The 19,284-nt window shown below is 47.4% G+C and overlaps 1 protein-coding gene across 2 annotated transcripts in view; it reads left to right on the top strand.

The window, feature by feature from the left end:
- Positions 1-16,750: 16,750 nt before the first annotated feature.
- The window catches only part of ARHGAP32 (Rho GTPase activating protein 32), a 137,297-nt gene continuing 134,763 nt past the window's right edge, over positions 16,751-19,284 (top strand). For both annotated transcript variants that reach the window (XM_054395651.1, XM_054395650.1), the window contains exon 1: positions 16,751-16,858. In XM_054395651.1, coding sequence (XP_054251626.1) covers positions 16,751-16,858 — 108 coding nt within the window. The remainder of the gene's footprint in view (positions 16,859-19,284) is intronic.

Here is a 19,284-nt window from a genome sequence, read left to right as displayed (position 1 = left end):
GAGTGCTCAGGAGCTTGAGCTTCCAGTCCCTTTGCCTATCAAGTCATGCGTGGGGAGCTCCAGCCAGAGAGTTCAGAATGCTGGCAGTGCAGTGCTCCAAGGTCTGCCTTTGTTTGGGGTTTTAAAGATAGTTTATTATCACTTATCGGGTTATGGAGATGCAGGTCGGCAGGGGGTGCAGCCGTGTGTGCAGCTTGGGTAGCAAACAAGAAAGACTGGTTTGGGAAATCACTTTCATCATCCTCAGTGCTGTTTGAAGAGGGGAGAAGAGTGAGATAGAAACTGCAAGTGCTTCTTGCTCTGTGTTGTGTGCCTGCTCTTGGCAATGGCTTTGCCTTTGCGTGGGTGTCTCGTAAAAATGGTGATATTTGTGATCTTTGAGAAAATATTTAGTAGGAACTCAAAGGAAATTAATAGTCAATGAGTTCAGCGTGTCGGGCATTGGAGCATGTACAGGTAAAACCTGCTTAGGTTAAATATTCTCACTTTGGACATTCTGGATGTTGGGACAGCAAATTCTCCATGGGACAACAATTTGCCCTTGTGGCCAAGAGGGTCTGTGGCATCCTGGGGTGCATTAAGAAAAGTGTGTCCAGCAGGGCTAGGGAGGTTCTCCCTCCCCCTCTACTCTGCCCTGGTGAGACCACACCTGGAATACTGTGCCCAGTTCTGGGCTCCCAATGCAAGGGAGAGAGGGATCTGCTGAAGAGAATCCAGGGGGGGCTACAGGGATGGTGAAGGGACTTGAACATCTCTCCTGTGAAGAAACACTGAGAGACCTGGGACTGTTTAGTCTGGAGAAGATCAGGCTGAGAGGGATCTTATCAGTGTCTATAGATATCTGAGGGGTGTGTGTCAAGAAGAAGGGGCCAGGCTCTTTTCAGTGGGGCCCAGTGATCAGACAAGGAGTACAAGCTGGAGCACAGGAGGTTCTACCTCAACATAAGGAGAAACTTCTTTACTGTGAGGGTGCTGGAGCCTTGGAGCAGGCTGCCCAGAGAGGTTGTGGAGTCTCCTTTTCTGGAGACTTTCAAAACCCTTCTGGATGTGTTCCTGTGTGACCTGCCCTGGGTGACCCTGCTTTAGCTGGGGGCTTGGACTGGGTGATCTCTGAACGTCCTTTCCAACCCCTAACGTTCTGTGATTTTTCTGATGCTGTGTACAAGCAGAACAGGGAGGGAAATCATGCACAGCAAGAGATATCTTTTGCCGTTCTAGTGGACCTCAGAATTTAAAAATAATGCTTTTTCCTACCTGTGTGTGGTTTTCCTGCAAACTTGTGGCAGAGTGTTCAAAAACTGAGGAGATGTGGTGCTCCACATGATCTAGTGGTCATGGAGGGGTTGGGTAGAAGGTTGGACTTACAGGATCTTAGAGGTCTTGGTTTGTAGAGGTTTCTTCCAACCTTAATTCTGTGAAAGTCTTACATTAAATATAAAAATTTTTGGCTAATGACCTGATTAATTTGATGTATACCAGAGGTAAGAGCAGAGCAAGTTGATTGCTCTCCTGTGTTCTGTTTGACATAAAGAACACCATGAGCAGCTCTCACAAATGTTTCTCCAAACAAGGAAAGAATACTGTAAAACCAACTAACCAAACCACTAAAAAATAAAAACAAACAAAAAACAAAAAAAAAAACCCTCCCCAAAAACCAGACCAAAACAAACAAAGCAACAAAAAAACCAACAAAAGAAAACAAACAAAAAAACCACCAAACAAACCAAAATAGTGATTTCTGACCAAGGTTTGCAGAAAGCAGCTGAGTGAGTTGATTTGTCTCGGGGAAGGAAGAACCTGCAGAGCTCTGGCTTGGGCTGTCACATGGAATCGTGGCTCACTCTGTGAAGTGCCTGTGAGCATCAAGCTGGGGATGAAATCAGAGTGGAGAGGCAGATGCAGACAACCAAGCCATGACCCTTTGGGATGCCACCAGCCTCACTCTGTGTGAGAGCAGGGAGAGGAGCCTGGCTCCAAAATGAACCTTTCTCATGAAACCAGGGAGATTCAGCTCCTGTCTCTAAAGGAGAAGAATATTTCTCCTTACCAGGCCATGATGAACACTGAGTGGGGAAGAAGTTACTGGGCAGAGCTAGCTGGTAGCCTTTCATCCCACAATGAGCACAGCATAGAGTGTGTTAAGTGTAAGTGTTTGTCTGGATGACTCAGGTAACATTTCAGTCCAGTTCATATTGCATCACCTCAGAAGGTGGAATATTTCACCACAACCTTTCATTGTCCTGACTCATGCTGTCAGGAAGAAAAATGCCCTCTTGGGAAAAGAGGGGAAAAAAAAAACCAGACAAAGCTTTAATGATTTGGTAAAGTACCTCCTGGTGAAAGCACACCGTCTGCTTATTTTGAAGGCATTAAAGAAGCTTGCAGGTGCAAAATGCTAACCTGAAAGGACAGGTGAGGAACAGATTTAGAGCTTTTTCAATCAGAGGGAGAGAAAATAAAAGCAAGGAAGCATGGCCCAGCTTTTGAAAGCATTTGTCTGAAGCAGCCGAAGGGGAGTCTGGAAAATGAAAGCGTTTCTATTACACTGGCACTTGTGCAGCAAGGCAGGGTAATGAAGTGACCAGGTCATTAGCCCTCCTGAGGACGTTGAGATGTTGTTGAAATCAGTGCACATTAATTTCAGCACCCTGGGAAAATGGCTTCTGGAGCTTTTTGCTCCCCTCCTCCCCCAGTTTTCTCCCCTTCTCTAAGTAATCATGATGATTTCAGAGCACACACCTGCGGAAGAGGCTGCTCAGTGCGAAAGGGTGAAAAAGGCTGAGAGAGAACAGGTGGAAGGATAAAGAAGGTAGAAGAATAGGGTGGTGAGATATTGGAACAGGTTGCCCGTGGAGGTTGTTGATTCATTCTCCCTGGAGGTGTTCAAGGCCAGGCTGGATGAGGACTTGAGCAGCCTGGGCTGGTGGGAGGTGTCCCTGCCCATGGCAGGGGGGTTGGAGCTGGATGATCCTTTAAGGTCTCTTCCAGCCCAAGTCATTATATGATTTAATGAATTATAGTGAACTCCCTTGCCCTGTGAAAGCTGGGGAGGGACTTTTTTACAAGGGCTCGTTGTGACGGGACAAGGGGCAGTGGCTTTGAGGTGGAAGAAGGAAGATTTATACTGGACATAGGGGAAAATTCTTTCTTGTGAGGGTGGTGAGACACTGGGACAGGTTGCCCACAGAGGTTGTGGATGCTCCCTCCCTGGAGGTGTTCAAGACCAGGTTGGATGAGGCCTTGAGCAACCTGGGCTGGTGGCAGGGGAGTCACCTAGAACTAGGTGATCTTTAAGGTCCCTTCCAACTCAAACCATTCTATGATTCTATAAACATGTAAGATAAATCATAGAATCATGAAGGTGGGAAAAGACCTCTAAGATCCTTAAGTCTAACCATCAACCCACCATACCATGTCCCAAAGTGCCATGCCTACATGGTTTTTGAACCCCTCCAGGGATGGTGACTCCACCACCTCCCTGGGCAGCCTGTTCCAGTGCCTGACAGCTTGTTCTGAGCTTCAGTGCTGAATCTTTTTAAGCTAAGCTAACAAAAATAGCTCTTTTACAGCAGGATTTTAACTTAATTGTGAAGAGCTGTGTGGCTCAAGGATAAAAACTACTTCAGGGCAAAATTTTCTTTGGTTCCTGTTGCTCTTTTGAAACAGGATTGAAAGGTGGATTTAGTGGCTGCGTGTCATTTTCAGCAGGATTGTCCTTGGTTATTAACTTCCCTCCCAAGCCCTTGAATTACAAGAATTCTGCCCAGGGCACTGGGGAGTGGTGGATGTTGACACAGGTGTCAGGACCACATTGCAGATGTTGTGTTCTCTTCTCTGTCTATGACTTCCTGTTGTTCACCATAGCACATTTTGGAACAACAGCCCAGGGTCCATCTTGGTCCCTCACTGCCAACCATTCAGCTATACAAATAATGGATCTTCATGTCCTAGCCATAAAGCTCCAGCTGCCCTTGCCTTGCAGGGGTCAGTTCTGTCAGTGGTGGGAGTGGACAGTGCCTTGTGTTAACCTTAGAGGGTGGTATAGTGGCAGAGGAAAGTGTTCAGAAATCGTTCATACAGAATCCAGCATGGTGAAGGTTGGAAGGGAGCTCTGGAGGTTGTCATCTAGTCCAACCCTCCTGCTACAGCAGGGTTAACCCATAGCAGGTTGCCCAGGATCACAATGTCCAGGTAGGTTTGGAATGTAGAACATCTCTGGGCAGCCTGCTTCAGGCCTCACGCCAAAGAATTTTCTTCTCCTGTTCAGATGGAACCTCCTGGGTTCCAGATTGTGGCCATTGCCCCTTGTCCTGTCCCTGGGCACCTCTGAAAATAGCCCAGCCCCATCCTCTTGCCCAGAGAAGTTGTGGACACTTCATCCCTGGAGATCTTGAAGATCAGGTTGAATGAGGGCGAGCTGCCTGGGCTGGTGGGAAGTGTCCCTGTCCATGACAGGGGGGTTGGAACTGGATGATCTTTGAGTCCTTTCCAACCCAAGCTGTTCTGTGTCTCTGCTGTGTGCTTATCTGACTTCTCTCCTGGCTTTAGCTTCTTCCTATCATGTTGCTCACCAGGAAAAGCTCATTCCCAGCCAACCCAGGCAGAGGTGGTGGTGAAGCAGGGGTTAAAGCAGCTCAGTTTCCTGCTCCTCTGCTGGCTCAGGTATCTGCAAAGGGTAATAAAGAATGGCTGGTTAAGAAAGAACTTTGTGTGCAGAGCTGCTGGGACTAGGCACAATTCCAGGCTGGAATCTCTTCTTGTTTCTCTATTTTGTTTATTTTAAATTTTTTTTTCATGGTAGCTCATTTCTTGCAGCCCAGACTTTCCTATCTGCTGCTATATTTTGTGTCTTTTCTTTTTTCCTCTTTTTTTTTTTTTTTCCCCCCCCCTTCCTGCTGAGTCATTGCACAACTCAACAGTCATTTGTGTGCCTCGCTTCTGGAGCCTCTAATGGGTTTGCCACCTACCCTTTTCCTTCTTCCCTCCTGCATTTCATCTAACTGCTCTCCTTCCTAGCACAGCAGACCCATCTCTGTGATTGGGGTGAGTGAGGCAGCATTTTTCCTGTGCTCAGTAAGCTGTGGCACTGCTAACAATTACCATGACTCCTCCTCCTCACAGGGAGGCAGTGGGTGACTGCAGATGTGTTGTCTTGTAACTGAGGGGACAGAAAACCCTGTTTGCTTTTGCTTTTTTATGCATTCCATTGTTGGCTTCTGCTGAGGCAATTAAACACCTTTCATGTTTTCATCCTCTCTCATGCATTGGAAGGGTCCTCTTTTTGTTCTTGGAATGTCCTTCCAATCTTAACTTGTTTGTGATTGTGTAACTCGCTTCCCCCCCAATCTCTTTCTTTATCCCCCTTTCCTTCTGCCTTTAATGTTTCAGGGACTTTCTTGGCTTTCCTGATGTAAAATGACAGAGGCTACTTAAAACCATGGAACTGGGAAGCAATGCAATTAAAACCTTTTGTTCTAAAAGGCTAAAAATTCCTGGCTGACTTTTTTTTCCTCCCATCTTAAAATGACTTTGTTCTCAGTCACAATTTGTTCCTCTGGTGATTATTTTAGTTGCTTGTAGTTTGCTCTTCACATTAAAAAAAAAATATAAAGAAAATGTTGACCTTTCTTTTTCCCCCCATAGTGTTGATATTTCAGATACTTCTCTCCCTAGTTAATTAATAACAACAACTAAGAAACCTATTCTTATGCTGGAGCTTTGACATTCCCAAAGGATTTGGGTGATGTTGCATGATGAAGCATTGCAGCAGCTTTCCAACCTCAGCTCCAGCATTGCAAAGCTAAGATAAATGTCCACATTCTCTTCTTTCAGTGTCTTCATCACATAGCAACCTGGTCTGGTGGGAGGTGTCCCTGCCTGTGGCAGGGGGGTTGCAATTAGATGATGTTTAAGGTCCCTTCCAACCCAAACCATTCCATGGTTCTCTGTAGACATCAGGATGGGATCTGCAAAAGCCCCCATGAGGTTTCACAAGACAGGAGGTGGCCAAAGTCAAAAGAAAGTCTCTGAGGAGTGTGTGGAGACCTTGCTCACCCCAGTGCAGGTGAAGTATAATGATGCTGAGGCTGCAGGGAGTGTTTCTACCTCTAGTAAGTCTGTATGTAGCTTATAGATTCCTCACTCTCTTTTCTGAAGGAAGTTCAGAACCTCTGTGATCAGACATAGATTGGGAAACAGCCAGCTTCAGAGTACTCCTGAACCTGTCCAACTCAGAGTGTGGCCTAATTAGCTCTTAGTGAGCTGAGCTGGGCTCTTGCTCTTCTCTACAGCACGTTTTGGGTCAAGGAACAGATGAGAGGTGAGAGTGTTTGGTCCTCTCTTCTGCACAGGAGGGTGTTCTCCCTCAGTCTTGGTTTTTGCTCTTCAGGCTCTGATGAGGTGTTTGGTACTTGTGCCTTAGGATCAAAGCTATGCTACTGTGCATGGTCTTTGTGGTCAGGTTGCCCAGGGAGGTTGTGGATGCCCCCTCCCTGGAGGTGTTCAAGGCCAGGTTGGATGAGGTCTTGAGCAAGCTGGGATGGTGGGAAGTGTCCCTGCCCATGGCAGGGGGGTTAGAACTAGATGGTTTTTAAGGTCCCTTCCAACCCAAACCATTCTATGAATGGTAAAACCCAAGTTGTTTCCTATATTAAGCTCAGCCATCCTCTGAAATACTGGACAAGAGCTGTCAGTTCCTTTGGGATTTTGGAAGATGGAGGTATTCTCATTGCTCTCCTCTTGTCTGCTTGGGTGTTGCTAGTCCTTGCCTTGTTTTATAGTCTTCTGGTGTATCCCAGTACAGCATTTAGCATAACTGAGGTCACTGGGCTCTAGGCAATAGTGCTTGTGATCAGAAGTCCCTAGAATAAAGGTCACACAGGGTGCTGCAGCATTGTACTCCTCTGAGTAGCCTTTGGAGTTAATAATTTTTGTTTTACAACGTGCCATCTCTCAGTCTCTCCTCCAGAAAGAAAAGAAAAATACATCTAAATTAGTCTGAAGCCTGGGCCGATTGTTCTTTCTCTCTGCATCTCCCTGGCAGCAGGAAACCTAGCAGCAGGGTTTCCATTCCCAGCAGATGTGTGTGCCAGCTCGGATGCTTCTGCACCAAAAAAATGCTGGTGTGGGTGTTGAAGGTAAAAAGCATTGGCCAGTAGTGGCTGCAGCTGGACCCTTGAGCACTGAGGGCGAGGGAGATCAATGATCTCTTTCCTCTCTGTGGGTGTGTTTTTTTTTTTTAATTATTATTCATTGAAAAAGGTATTTAATAGCATTGCAAAAGGGCAAAGCGAATGTGCTTTGATTGTTAAAGATGGCTTCAGCATTGGGCCTGCTTCCTAGAATCAGAGAATGGCACTGGGTTGGAAGGGACCTTTAAAGGTCATCTGCTCCAACCCTCCTGCAGTCAGCAGGGACGTCTCCAACTACATCAGGTTGTTGAAAGCCCCCTCAAGCCTCACCTTGAATGTCTCCAGGCATGGGGCTTCCACACCTCCCTGGGCAACCTGTTCCAGTGTCTCCCCATCCTCACTGGAAAGAATTTCTTCCTAATCTCCAGTCTAAATCTGCCCTCCTCAAGTGTTGACCCATTCCTTCACACCTCATTGCTACAAACCCTTGTCAAAAGTCCCTCCCCAGCAATCCTGTAGCCCCCTTCAGGTGCTGGAAGGCTGCTCTGAAGCCTCCCTTCTCTTCTCCAGGCTGATCAGCCCCAACTCTCTCAGCCTGTCCCCAGAGGGGAGGTGCTCCAGCCCTCTGATCATCTTCATGGCTGAGCAGCCTCCAATTTGCTGTAGGTCCCTTTGAAATGGGGCAGTAATTAGTGTCTGGCTCCATGTAACTGTTTTAGTTGGAGGGAGGATTTCCCTGCTCAGCAGCTGGCTGAGTGGGCAAGTTTGAAACGTTGCTTGGTGTTAGGAACAGTTGTCACTGAACAGCATGCCAGGCTAATTGTAAGTGATTAGTTGATGGCACTTGATCATTCCATGTGCTGAAAGCATCATTTTTCCACTAGATGCTTCTCTGAGGAAGGATTAAATTTACCATAGCTTTGCCTTGGCACCGAACCACAGACAAATGGGATCAGCCCAGCTGAATGTCCTTGGATCTAGCTTTAGGTCATTCTCTGCAGTTTTGGGGTCTGCTTTGATCTCTGCTGTGTTTGGAATAGCTGTAAACAGATGGGTTTGATTACTGACTGGGCTAAGGTAGTGGTTGAAGAGTCACAGAATGGCTTAGGTTGGAAGGGACCTTGGAGATCATCCAGTTCCAACCCCTCTGCCATGGGCAGGGACACCTCTCAACTAGGCTCAGCTGCTCAGGGCCACGTCCAACCTGGCCTTGAACAACCCCAGGGAGGGGGCATCCACAACCTCCCTGGGCAACCTGTCTCACCACCCTTGTACTGAAGAACTCCAGTGAGCTGCTCTTGTTGGGCACTGAGGAAGATGATCTGAAAGGTCTTTCCCAACCTGAAGGATTCTGGGATCCTATGAAGCAAGCCTGGTCTTAAACAAGACAACACAAGGAGATTGCAGAGGACATGCAGGGAACAGGTTTTGACTAAGAGCTTGGTGAGGTGGTACTTGTCCTGCTGTCATTTGGAGAAGGAAAGCAAGTGGCAGGAGCCAGGGTGGAAGCACAAAGCATTCAGACCGTGGGAGGGAGGGACACAGAGGCAGGACATCCTGCTGCCACTGTTCCACAAGGATTTTGAGGTGATGCTGCCCAGGTTTAGACTTCCCATCACAGGAGGAAGGGCAGCAGCAGCCATCCTTTCCCATCTCTCCTCTGTGTGGAGACTTTAGAACTGCTTTCAGCACTTCATTAATGGCAAATGAGGTGTCAGGACCCTTTTTCCCTGCGGGCAGTTTTCTTTAATACTTTTATATTTGTTCCTAAATCAGACAAAAGAAATCCAAGGCAGGGCTCAGTGATTCTGACTGTTCAGTGATGTCCTAATTCCTTTTCTTATATTGGGCAAAAGTGGTAAGAGGAAGCTTGGTCCTGAGGACTTTGTTGTTGTTGACTGTCACTCTGTTCCTCTAAAGGAAAATGCCCAGCATCTCCTACACCAAACATCTTTTGTGTGCTGCCAAATAAACGAGCAGGTTTGTTCAGCAGTAGATATGTGCAAAAGCATGAGGATTTAGTGATTTATTTTTATAAAGCTTTTTAATAACTAAGAACATGTCTCAGAGCCTGTAAAAGCTGAATATTCTATTCACAAAGTTTAAAGCAACTCGAGATATGCAAAATCCTGAATGCAGATGATTACAGCCCTGTTCAACAAAGCACTTTCAGACCATGAGGTACAGATTCCTAGGTTCATAGAATGCACTGGGTTGGAAGGGACCTTAAAGATCATCCAGTTCCAATCCCTTGCCATGGGTCAGGACACCTCCCACCAGCCCAGGTTGCTCAAGGCCTCATCCAACCTGGCCTAGAACATCTCCAGGGAGGAGGCATCCACAACCTCCCTGGGCAACCTGTTCCAGTGTCTCCCCATCCTCACTATAAATAATTTCTTCCTAATTTCCAGTCTCAATATCTCTTCTTCCAGCTTCAATCCATTGCCCCACATCTTGTCACTCCCAGCCCTTGTCCAAAGCCCCTCCCCAGCTCTCCTGTAGCCCCCTTCAGGTACTGGAAGGCTGCTCTAAGGTCTCCCTTGAGCCTTCTCCAGGCTGAACAGCCCCAGCTCTGTCAGCTTGTCCCCACAGGGGAGGTTCTCCAGCCCTCTGATCATCTTCATGGCCTGCTCTGGACCTGCTTCAGCAGTTCCATGTCCTTTTTGTGCTGGTGGCACCAGAACTGGATGCAGTGCTTTCCACAGCCTCAAGTTTGCACCAGGGAAGGTTGAGGTTGGAGATTAGGAACAATTTCTTCAGGAGTGGTCAGGGATTGGAACAAGCTGCCAAGGGAGGTGGTGGCATCACTGTCCCTGGAGCTGTGGATGTGGCACTTTGGGACATGGTTTAATGGCCATGATGGTGCTGGGTTGATGGTTGGACTTGATGATCTTACAGAGCTTTTCCAACCAAAACAATTCTGTGATTCTACTCTAGCTTAAACCCAGGCAGTACTACCTCCTGATCAACACAAGCAGTGCCCAGAGAGATTCAGAGCCATTTAGCTTGGTGCTCACTGATATTTTGAACCAGATTTCATTCAGATGATTTTTAAAGATTCTCTCCCTCTAACACACTCTGATTCTATTAATCTTTCTTGTGCACTGCTTCCCAAACAATTGAATTTTGGCTCCCTGGCTCTGAACTTCCATCAAAAGTACCAATTAGAGCTTTCAGCGTGGTAGAATCAATCACAGTAAAGCATTTCCTGATGCCAGGTTTTCATTTTGTGGTCAAGGATTAAGTCCAATCCAGTTCCCATTTGTTTATTTATGAGGTATGCATTAAGCTGACCTCCTTGGTCTTTTCTCTCCTCACCTTGTGTGATCCTGGAGACCAGGCTTCAGAAATCTTGTTTTATGTAATGCAGATGGACGTAATGTCATCAGCAAAGGTGTTGACAAAGCTGATTTAGAACATGGGAAATGAAATCCCCTTTCAGGTCAGAACTCTCAGCCTTCAGTTCCCATCTCTTGTTTCGTTTTTCCTGGGGCTCTCGAGCTATCTCTGCTTTCCATATTGCAGGCTGATTTGAGTCCTTTCCACTGTGGTCGTTTTAATTTCATGCACACAGAGTTTGTGTGGAGAATTGGGTTGGGGGAGGGTAGGAGGAGTTTGCATTTTGCCTTGTTCCATTTCTCTCATGACATTTCCCTTTCCACCCTGCTTTTTTTCCCCTTTCCCTCCCTTTTTTTCCTTCTCCTTTTTTCCTTCTTCCCCCCCTACTACTGCTGAGGGTCCTGGAGCATCTCTGGGAGGAGGAAAGGCTGAGAGCCCTGGGGCTGCTGAGCCTGGAGAAGAGCAGCCCCAGAGGGGATCTGATCAATGCTCAGCAAGAGCTAAAGGTGGAGGGCAAGGGGATGTTGCTGGGCTCTTTTCAGTGGTGGGCAAGGGGCAATGGGCACAAACTGGAACCCAGGAGGTTCTACCTGAACAGGAGGAGAAAGTTCTTTGCTGTGAGGATTCTGGAACCCTGCAGCAGGCTGCCCAGAGAAGTTGTGGGGTCTCCTCTGGTAAGATTTCAAACCCACCTGGGCGTTGTGATCCTGGGCCAAGCTGCTGTGGGTGACCTGATTTTAGGAGTGGGATTGGACTGACTGATCTCCAGAGGTCCCTTTTAACCCCATGCTGGGATTCACGGATTCTGTGACTGAGAGTTATGGAATTGAATCCTGACAACTCTCTGCTTGCTTACATCAAAGTGCTGCACTCAGGCTGTTTTGCTGTGCCTCAAAGGGGCAATATCTCAGCATTAGCTTTCTGCACTGTGGCTCACCTGTAGTGAAGTCCTGAAGCCTACAATAAACCCAAATCTCATTTGTCTCCACAACATCATGTTCATTTTTCTGACTGCTTCTGACTCCTGGCCTCGCAGTACTGCATCACAATTCTGGTTTGATTGCTCTCTGTTGTCTCTGTCATTCTTCTCTTTCTGGAGCAGCATCTGCTAGCAGCAGCCAGCTGAAGAGTGCTTATTGAAGTCAAACACTGTTGCTAGGAGAGAGGAAGATGAGCTGAGTGGATCTACAGTTCCCTGCACATTGCATTTGCAAACAATGCAAAGCTTAAGCCCCAATTCCTTTCCAGTGCCCTGGTGAACACTCTGTTAGTTTGGCCTGTTTCTGGGAATTATTTGAGCAGCAGAAATGTCACTTTTGATGAGAAAGTGTCTGAGCTCCTGGATTTTCAGTACAGATCTGTGTCAGGATTGTTCTAGTTGGGAAAGATCTCTGAGATCATCCAGTCCAACCATTCTCTAGCTCTACCACATCTGGTGCTGAATCATGTCCTTCAGCACCACATCTCTGCCTCTTAAACACTTCCAGGAATGGAGATTCAACCGCCTCTCTGAGCAGCAATTCCAGTCCTGAGAACCCTTTTAGTGAAGAAGTTTCTTCTTACATCCAACCTAAACCTCTCCTGGTGCAACTTGAGGCCGTTTCCTCTTGTTCCATCCCTTGTTTTAGGGAGAAGAGGCAAAGATTCACCTGGCTCCAGCCTCCTTTCAGGGAGGTGTAGAGATTCAGAAGGTCTCCCTTTTTCTAGACTGGATCCCCCCACCCCAATTTCCCTCCTCTGGGTGTCAGCACAGACCTTATTTAAGTTGTCATGAAGCATGACGTCCTACCATCAGCAGCAGAGAATGGGATAGGTTGGAAGGATCCTTAGAGGTCATCTACTTCAAGCTCCCCACCATGGGCAGGGACACCTCTCAAGGTGCTGCTCAAGGCCTCTAGAGATTCATTCCAGCCTCCACCATGGTAGGATTCTGTGATTCTTGTGGCAACAGCAGTGTGGGAACCTTTCCTCTACATGGCTGTGGGACTCCATCAAACCATTGGTGTGTGCAGGTAGTACTTGGTGCTCAGAGCCACAGGACCATAGGGGCACTCAGTCAGGAGAACTGCACTGAAATTTTCTTTCAAATGCCACTTTCTCCAAGCTTAACAGCTCTGAATGCCCTTCAATGAAAAGTGACACTATTATATTAATAAAAGTCCTGGCTGCACAGAGGCCATTAAGCAATCTCTCTTCAGCTGAGTGAATCCTTCTTCATTGTAAATTGAGAATCAAATGTACTGGAACAAATGTTTACAGGACATTTCACAAAAGGCACAGCCCTCATTCACACCCAGCCTTTCAACTTCTCTGCTAGGTCAACCTGATGAATGTCAAGTCAGAGCCTGTACATTTTCCATGAGACAGTTGCATCAAGGAAACATTTAGTGCCCCTTTCCATCTTCTCCAATCCAGTTGTCTGACCCCATCATTTATGGTATTTCCATAGCTGCTTCATACTCAATATTTAAAGGGTGGAGGACAAGAGGTCCCCAGCCTCTTCTCAGTGGTGCCCAGCAAGAGGACAAGGAGCAACAAACACAAACTGGAACCCAGGAGGTTCCATGAGGAGAGACATCTTGGCTTTGTGGGTGCCAGAGCCCTGGAGCAGGCTGCCCAGGAAGGCTGTGGAGTCTGCTTCCCTGGAGAGATTCCAGACTCAGCTGGCCATTGTGATCCTGGGCAAGCTGCTGTGGGTGACCCTGCTTTAGCAGGGGGGTTGGACTGGATAGTCCTCAGAGGTCCTTTCCAATCCTTTCTATAATATTCCAAGCTGTTCTTAGGGTGAAACCACAGACAATCTCCATGTCTGACTTCTAGGAAAGCTCCATTCCCCAGCTGTGTGGCTGTTTTTTTGTGTGCCCAGAGGACATTTTCTTTGGGGATGCTCCCAGTGCCTGCAGCCACTGTGGCTCTTTCCCAATCATCACTGGTTTCTCATGTGGGGGAGTTCCAAACACAACAGAGCTGTGTCTTGGAGCATCAGGGGCTGAGTTGGTGCAGAAAGCCCAAAAGATGAGGGTGTGAGGAAATAATGCTTCTAAGTGTTGTTGCAGGTGGACACCAGTCCTGTCATTCTTTCCATTACAGCTTTCTCAGGGACCCTGAGCTTCTGACTCATTTCCATGTCCTCCTCGAGAGCACAGAGATTCAATGAAATAACAACAGGAATGTCTCCAGTAGCTGCTTTTCCTCCTCTTTTCCCCCCTTTTCTGGCCTTACCCCTGCCTGTATTTCAGTGCTGCTAATTCACAAGGAGATTTTCCTTCACCCAACTCAAGGGCAGGGAGGAAGAAGCTTCTAGACTGAATACATAAGGGACTAATATTACCTGTAGCATCTTCTGCCTGCCTTGGTCACTTGTCTCAGGTGGCATGGAATTAAATAGTTGCTATTAAAGATTAATGAAGGTTCACAGATGGTTATCAAGTGTTTAGAATTAGAAAATCTTCTGTGTCATGTCCAATATTTTGGTGGTACTCTGATGAAGTATTTGATTTCCATCAGCAGAATATTATTCCAGGAAGTCTGGCTAATGCTGAAAGGCTTAGATGGTGTAAAGATTGCATTTCTACACACAGAGAATGCCTTCAACTGGAAGAATTAATGGTGCTGTGCTTCAGGATCTCCATGGGAAGGGTTTTGGAAGACTTTATTGTGGAGCTTTCTAGCCATAGTCATAAATTCCTTTCAGTTGGGTAAGACCTTCAAGATCATCCAGTCCAACCATTCTCCCAAACTCTCCCAAGGCTGGTGCTAAATCATGGCCCTCAGCACCACATCCCTGTCTATTTTAAACACCTCCAGAGATGGGGATTCAACCACCTCCCTGAGGAGCCTGTTCCAAGCATTTGAGAACCCTTTCAGTGAAGAAGTTTCTTATCATGTCCAACTTAAACCTCCCCTGGTACAACCTGAGGCCATTTCTTCTCATCCTATCACTTGTTCCATGGGAGAAGAGACCAACTCCCACCTCACTTCACCTCCTTTCAGGGAATTTTAGAGAGCAATGAGGTCTCCCCTCAGGCTCTTTTTCTTCAGACTAAACAGCCCTAGTTCCCTCAGCTGCTCCTCACCAACCCTATTCTCCAGACCCTTCCCCAGCTTTTTGCCCTTCTCTGGACCTGCTCCTGCACCTCCATGTCCTTCTTGAAGTGAGGGCCCCAGACCTCAGGTTTTGAGGTGTTTTATCTCTTTGGTGTTGAGTTGCACAATCTGCTTTTAGCTGCACACAGCAGGTTTCAGCTTTTACTTTCAATTAAAGTAAGTGGCACCTTCTCATGTGCTGGAGCTGAGGTGGTGGGAAACAGGCCAAATCCAGCTCTTGAGATGCAAAGCAGGAGAAATGGAAGAGCCACCACTCTGAGGACTGCAAATCTCAAATTCCTCTGAACACACAGGTCACAAAGGTGGGAGCCCCACCTCTGAGCTGCCATCACACCTCTACCTTCCCAGCCATGCTATTTCCATGCAGATCTTGTGCAGCTCCCTCCAGCTGTCCCCAGGTGGGGGTTTTCTGGTCTCATTAGGGATGCCTGACTCTCCGTTTGTGGTGGGAATGGCACATGGAAGTATTTAGCAGCAGTAGCCTGGGGGCTGATGACTTTTGGTTTTGAGGCCCATGTTCCCTGGCATGTGTTTTCTGCTGCCAAGTGATCACAGAGCTCAGTTATGGCCTTCCAGGGGATGTAATTTTGGAGCCCTGCCGTGCTGTAATTAACACTCACAGTAACTTCATCTTAACCTTCTTGTAGAGTATAAAGGAGAGTTAAATGCTTTGGCCCAACCACTTATGTCCTGGTGGCAAACAGCACAGAATGGTTTCAGAAGGACTGATCTTGGTTTTCTTAGATGGCTTTCACCCCACTGGGTTTGGTCCAAGGAGCTGTAAATCAGCACAGTTAAGGTCTGCTGAAGCCAGTCCTGCCTTCCAGCCTGTGTGAGCACACTGTTTGTTATCACAGTGTTATCCAAAATAAGGAAATGAGCCAGAATGTGCCCAAGGAGGCCACCAGCATCCTGGCCTGGATGCTGGCAAGCTGTGTGACCAGCAGGAGCAGGGAAGTGATTGTCCCCCTGTACTGGGGACTGCAAAGCTGCACCTCGACTGCTGGGATGGTCATTGAGGGGCTGGAGCATGTCCCAGGAAGGCTAACAAAGCTGGGGAAGGGCCTGGAGAACAGGGCTGGTGAGGAGCAGCTGAGGGAACTGGGCTTGCTTGGTCTGGAGAAGAGGAGCCTGAGGGGAAACCTTCTGATTCTCTACAACTCCCTGAAGAAAGGTTGAAGCCACGTGGGGGTTAGTCTCTTCTCCTAAGGAACAAGTGATAGGATGAGAGGAAATGTTCTCAAGTTGCACCAGGGAAGCTTGAGGTTGAACACGAGGAACAATTTCTTCCTGGAAAAGGTTGTCAAGGTCTGGGCTTGACGATATTGAAAGTCTCTTGCAGCCAAACCCATTCTACAATTCTGAGATAAAACTCTGCCTGAGTCTCTGATTAAGGAAACCAGAATGGGTAACTGCAGCCTTTCAACAGCCCCTTGGGACTGCAGATCTGTTCTGTAACCTCCCTAAAGACACGTTTATATGCCCTTCAAGTATGATATCTAACAACTCCAGAGCTGTCATAAGGATAGGCTGAGAAACTTTTAGGATTACTTTTTTTTAAATCTTGATTCTGAGCCTCTGATCAAACAGGCTCAGAATATGCTTCACAGGATATCTGAAAGATGGTTCCTTATCCAAAGAAAAGGTTACCTTGATAAAATAAGACTGATTTGAGCTTATCTCTGCAGAGCTGGGGTGGTTGAAGGGGTTCACCCTTCAGCTAGGATAGTAAGGACTATGAAAGCTGCTGGCTCAGGCCTTGGGATGTGATTTCCAGCTAAGATATGGAAAGTGCTGTCTTCATTTTGGGGAAAACATGCAGTGAAGGACTCAGATGTGTCAGTGTTCTGCTCAGGCTGATGTTGTTTGCTTGGCTGATGGAACAATTTCTTGGAACTGGACTGAAAATGACTGCTCTGCAGTTGTCTGTGTTTTAGGACTTGCAAATTGTGCTGTGATTAAACACAATTATCCATTGATTGGTGGGGAAGTGCAGTTTTCTCTCCACCAGAGTTATACAAGCAGGACAGGAGTGTAATGGGGATGGAAGGGAGGCTTGGAGGTTTGTAAGGTTTCTGGATGTATGACAGCACTGTGAGGATCATCACAGGCTGTGCCTAAGGTTCACTGGATATCATCACTGAGCATCAAACCTCTCTGTCCTCCTTTGCAGAATGATGAAGTCCTCTCTCCATACAGAAGAAGATGACTTTGTGCCAGAGCTTCAGAGGAGCATCCATCCCAGAGAGAGGCCAGACTGGGAGGAGACTCTCAGTGCTATGGTAAAACACCTTGTTGCATTCTCTGTCTCCATTATGATGAACAATTTCCTTTTACATGCTGGTTACTGATTTATCTCCTCTGAATTTCAGGTTTTTAAATGGCTTGCACAGTACAAGCCCAAAATACTTCCCTTCCTCTGGCAGTTTGTCAAGGAGAGAGAGAGAAGGAGCATGCATAATGCTTCTGCCCTATTAATATGTGCCCCAAAGCAGGTCTAGTAACCAATTAAAAGGTCCACAATGTCACAATGATTTTTCAGTCTGCATTAACCTCTTTTTTCAGCCAGACTTTGGAGCATGAAGGGAGCTCCTTGGACAAAGATGCTCTTTGAAGTGTGCAGCGTTGAGGAAGAAGAAGAAGGTTTTAGCAAAATGGTGGCAGAGTCTAGAGAAATAAAACCTCAACCCAAAAGCTAATGAACCATCAGAAGGAGCACAACTGCAGGAAGGCAGCTGCAAAGGTGCTGTTCTCCAGCTTAATACAAGCAGGCAGCGAGCCACAGGCAGCTCTGCTACCTTGATGTGTTTCGTTTCTTTTTTAATGAGGGAGTAAAGTACCTGTAGCTCCACTTCCCCAGCTCTCCCTAGCATTTGCTGAGTTTGGAAGGTCAGCTGTTGTTTGATTAGCCCCCAGCTAAGGGAATCTGATTAGTTTGGTGAAGTTATCTTAGCTCACAGCAGCTCGACCTGCCTTGTTTCAGTGCAGCAGTGTCTGGAAGTTGTATCTTGCTTGTTGTTTCCTAAATTGCTTCATTAGCATACTGAGCTGAAGAAGGAATTGTCTTCTGTTACACACCTTGGATAGCAGGAAGGTCTGAATATTCCAGGACGGCAGTGGCAGGCACAGAATCCCAGAACCAGGGACCTCTGGAGGTCATCCAAACCAACCCCCCTCCTAAGGCAGGGACACCCACAGCAGTTGCCCAGGATCACAACGGTCAGGTGGGTTTGGAATCTCTCCAGACAAGGAGACCACACAACCACCCTGGGCAGCCTGGGACAGGGCTCCTGCACCCTCGAAACCCAAGAATTTTCTCCTCCTGTTCAGATGGAGGTTCCAGTTTGTGCCCATTGCCCCTTGTTGTGTCACTGGGCACCACTGAGGATAGCCAAGTCCCATCCTCTTGCCCCCAGTTCTTTATCTCTTGCTGAGCATTGATCAGATCCCCTCTCAGTCTGCTCTTCTTCAGTCTAAACAGCCCCAGGCTGAGATTTGTTACTGTGCTGTGCTACCAGTGAGCAGTTTTCCCTCTCTCTGGGTCGTGTGGCAGCTCCTCAGCTTGGAAAAGCCACATCTTCCCTGCTGCTGGAGTGCCAGCAGTGCTGTAGGAGCCTGAGAGATGGGTACTGCAGGACAGCCAGATCCATCTGATCCATGGGGCTGAAGGGTATTCATGCCAGGGGGTTATTTGAATTTTAAAGCACTTGCTTGGGGCACGTGGAATAGATTTTGGATTTGCTGTTCTTTACAGAAGGGTCAGGAAATGTGTAGGGTATAAAAGTCCCTGCAAGCCAGGCATTTATTTTAAGCAGAGGAAGAGAGAGGAGCACTGTGAGCTGCTCTCTCAAAAGCACCTGCAACCCCTGGAGAATACAGTGACAATATTTTGTTCCATACTTGTCCCAGCCCCTAAAAAGCCCAACCCAAAGCCTCATCTTCCCCAGCATTTTTATCTGCTGGCACTTTCTGGGCTTGTCAGTCTGCTTGACAACTCCTTATCCACTCCTGATTGTGGCTCTTTGCATTCCTAACTGTGTTTTATCTCCTATGTGAGTACTTTTTCCATCTCTCCACCCTGGTGGGAAGCAGCTCACGCTGGAGCTGCCTGTTCTCATCAGTGTTACCCAGTCAAGGGTGCATGCTCCCAGCCTCAGTGCTTCTAAACACCCCAGGGGCAGGAGCTGGGTGCAGGTTGCTCTTTGACACCATGCTGTCTGTAACCTCAAGGTGTGTCTCAGGAATGTGGCTCTGTAATTCCAGGTCTCCACCTGCAACAGAAGTTAGCTGCCATCCCCTGTTTGTTCCTGGTTTAGTCTGTTGTTGACTTACAGCCAGGGAAAGGTTGACCTCTTCTGGTGTGATGCTTTCCCTGTGCTCAGCCAAGGCAGCTGCACCCATGGACATTGTTCAGCTCTTGTGTCCTTGTAATAGGACAAGAGGAGATGGGTTGAAGCTTGAAGAGGGCAGATTTAGACTGGAGATTAGGAAGAAATTCTTTAGAGTGAGGGAGGGGAGACACTGGAACAGGTTGTCCAGGGAGGTTGTGGATGCTCCCTCCTTGGAGGTGTTCAAGGCTGGGTTGGATGAGGCCTTGAGCAGCCTGGGCTGGTGGGAGGTGTCCCTGCCCATGGCAGGGGGTTGGAACTGGATGATCCTTGAGGTCTCTTTCAACCCAAAGCATTCTATGATTCTGTGATTTTTATCT

Source organism: Indicator indicator, chromosome 34 (genome assembly GCF_027791375.1).
Source record: "Indicator indicator isolate 239-I01 chromosome 34, UM_Iind_1.1, whole genome shotgun sequence".
NCBI classification, from domain to species: Eukaryota; Metazoa; Chordata; class Aves; order Piciformes; family Indicatoridae; genus Indicator; species Indicator indicator.
The sequence above is the reverse complement of the archived record's forward strand: the minus strand, read 5'-3'. Positions and strand labels throughout refer to the sequence as shown.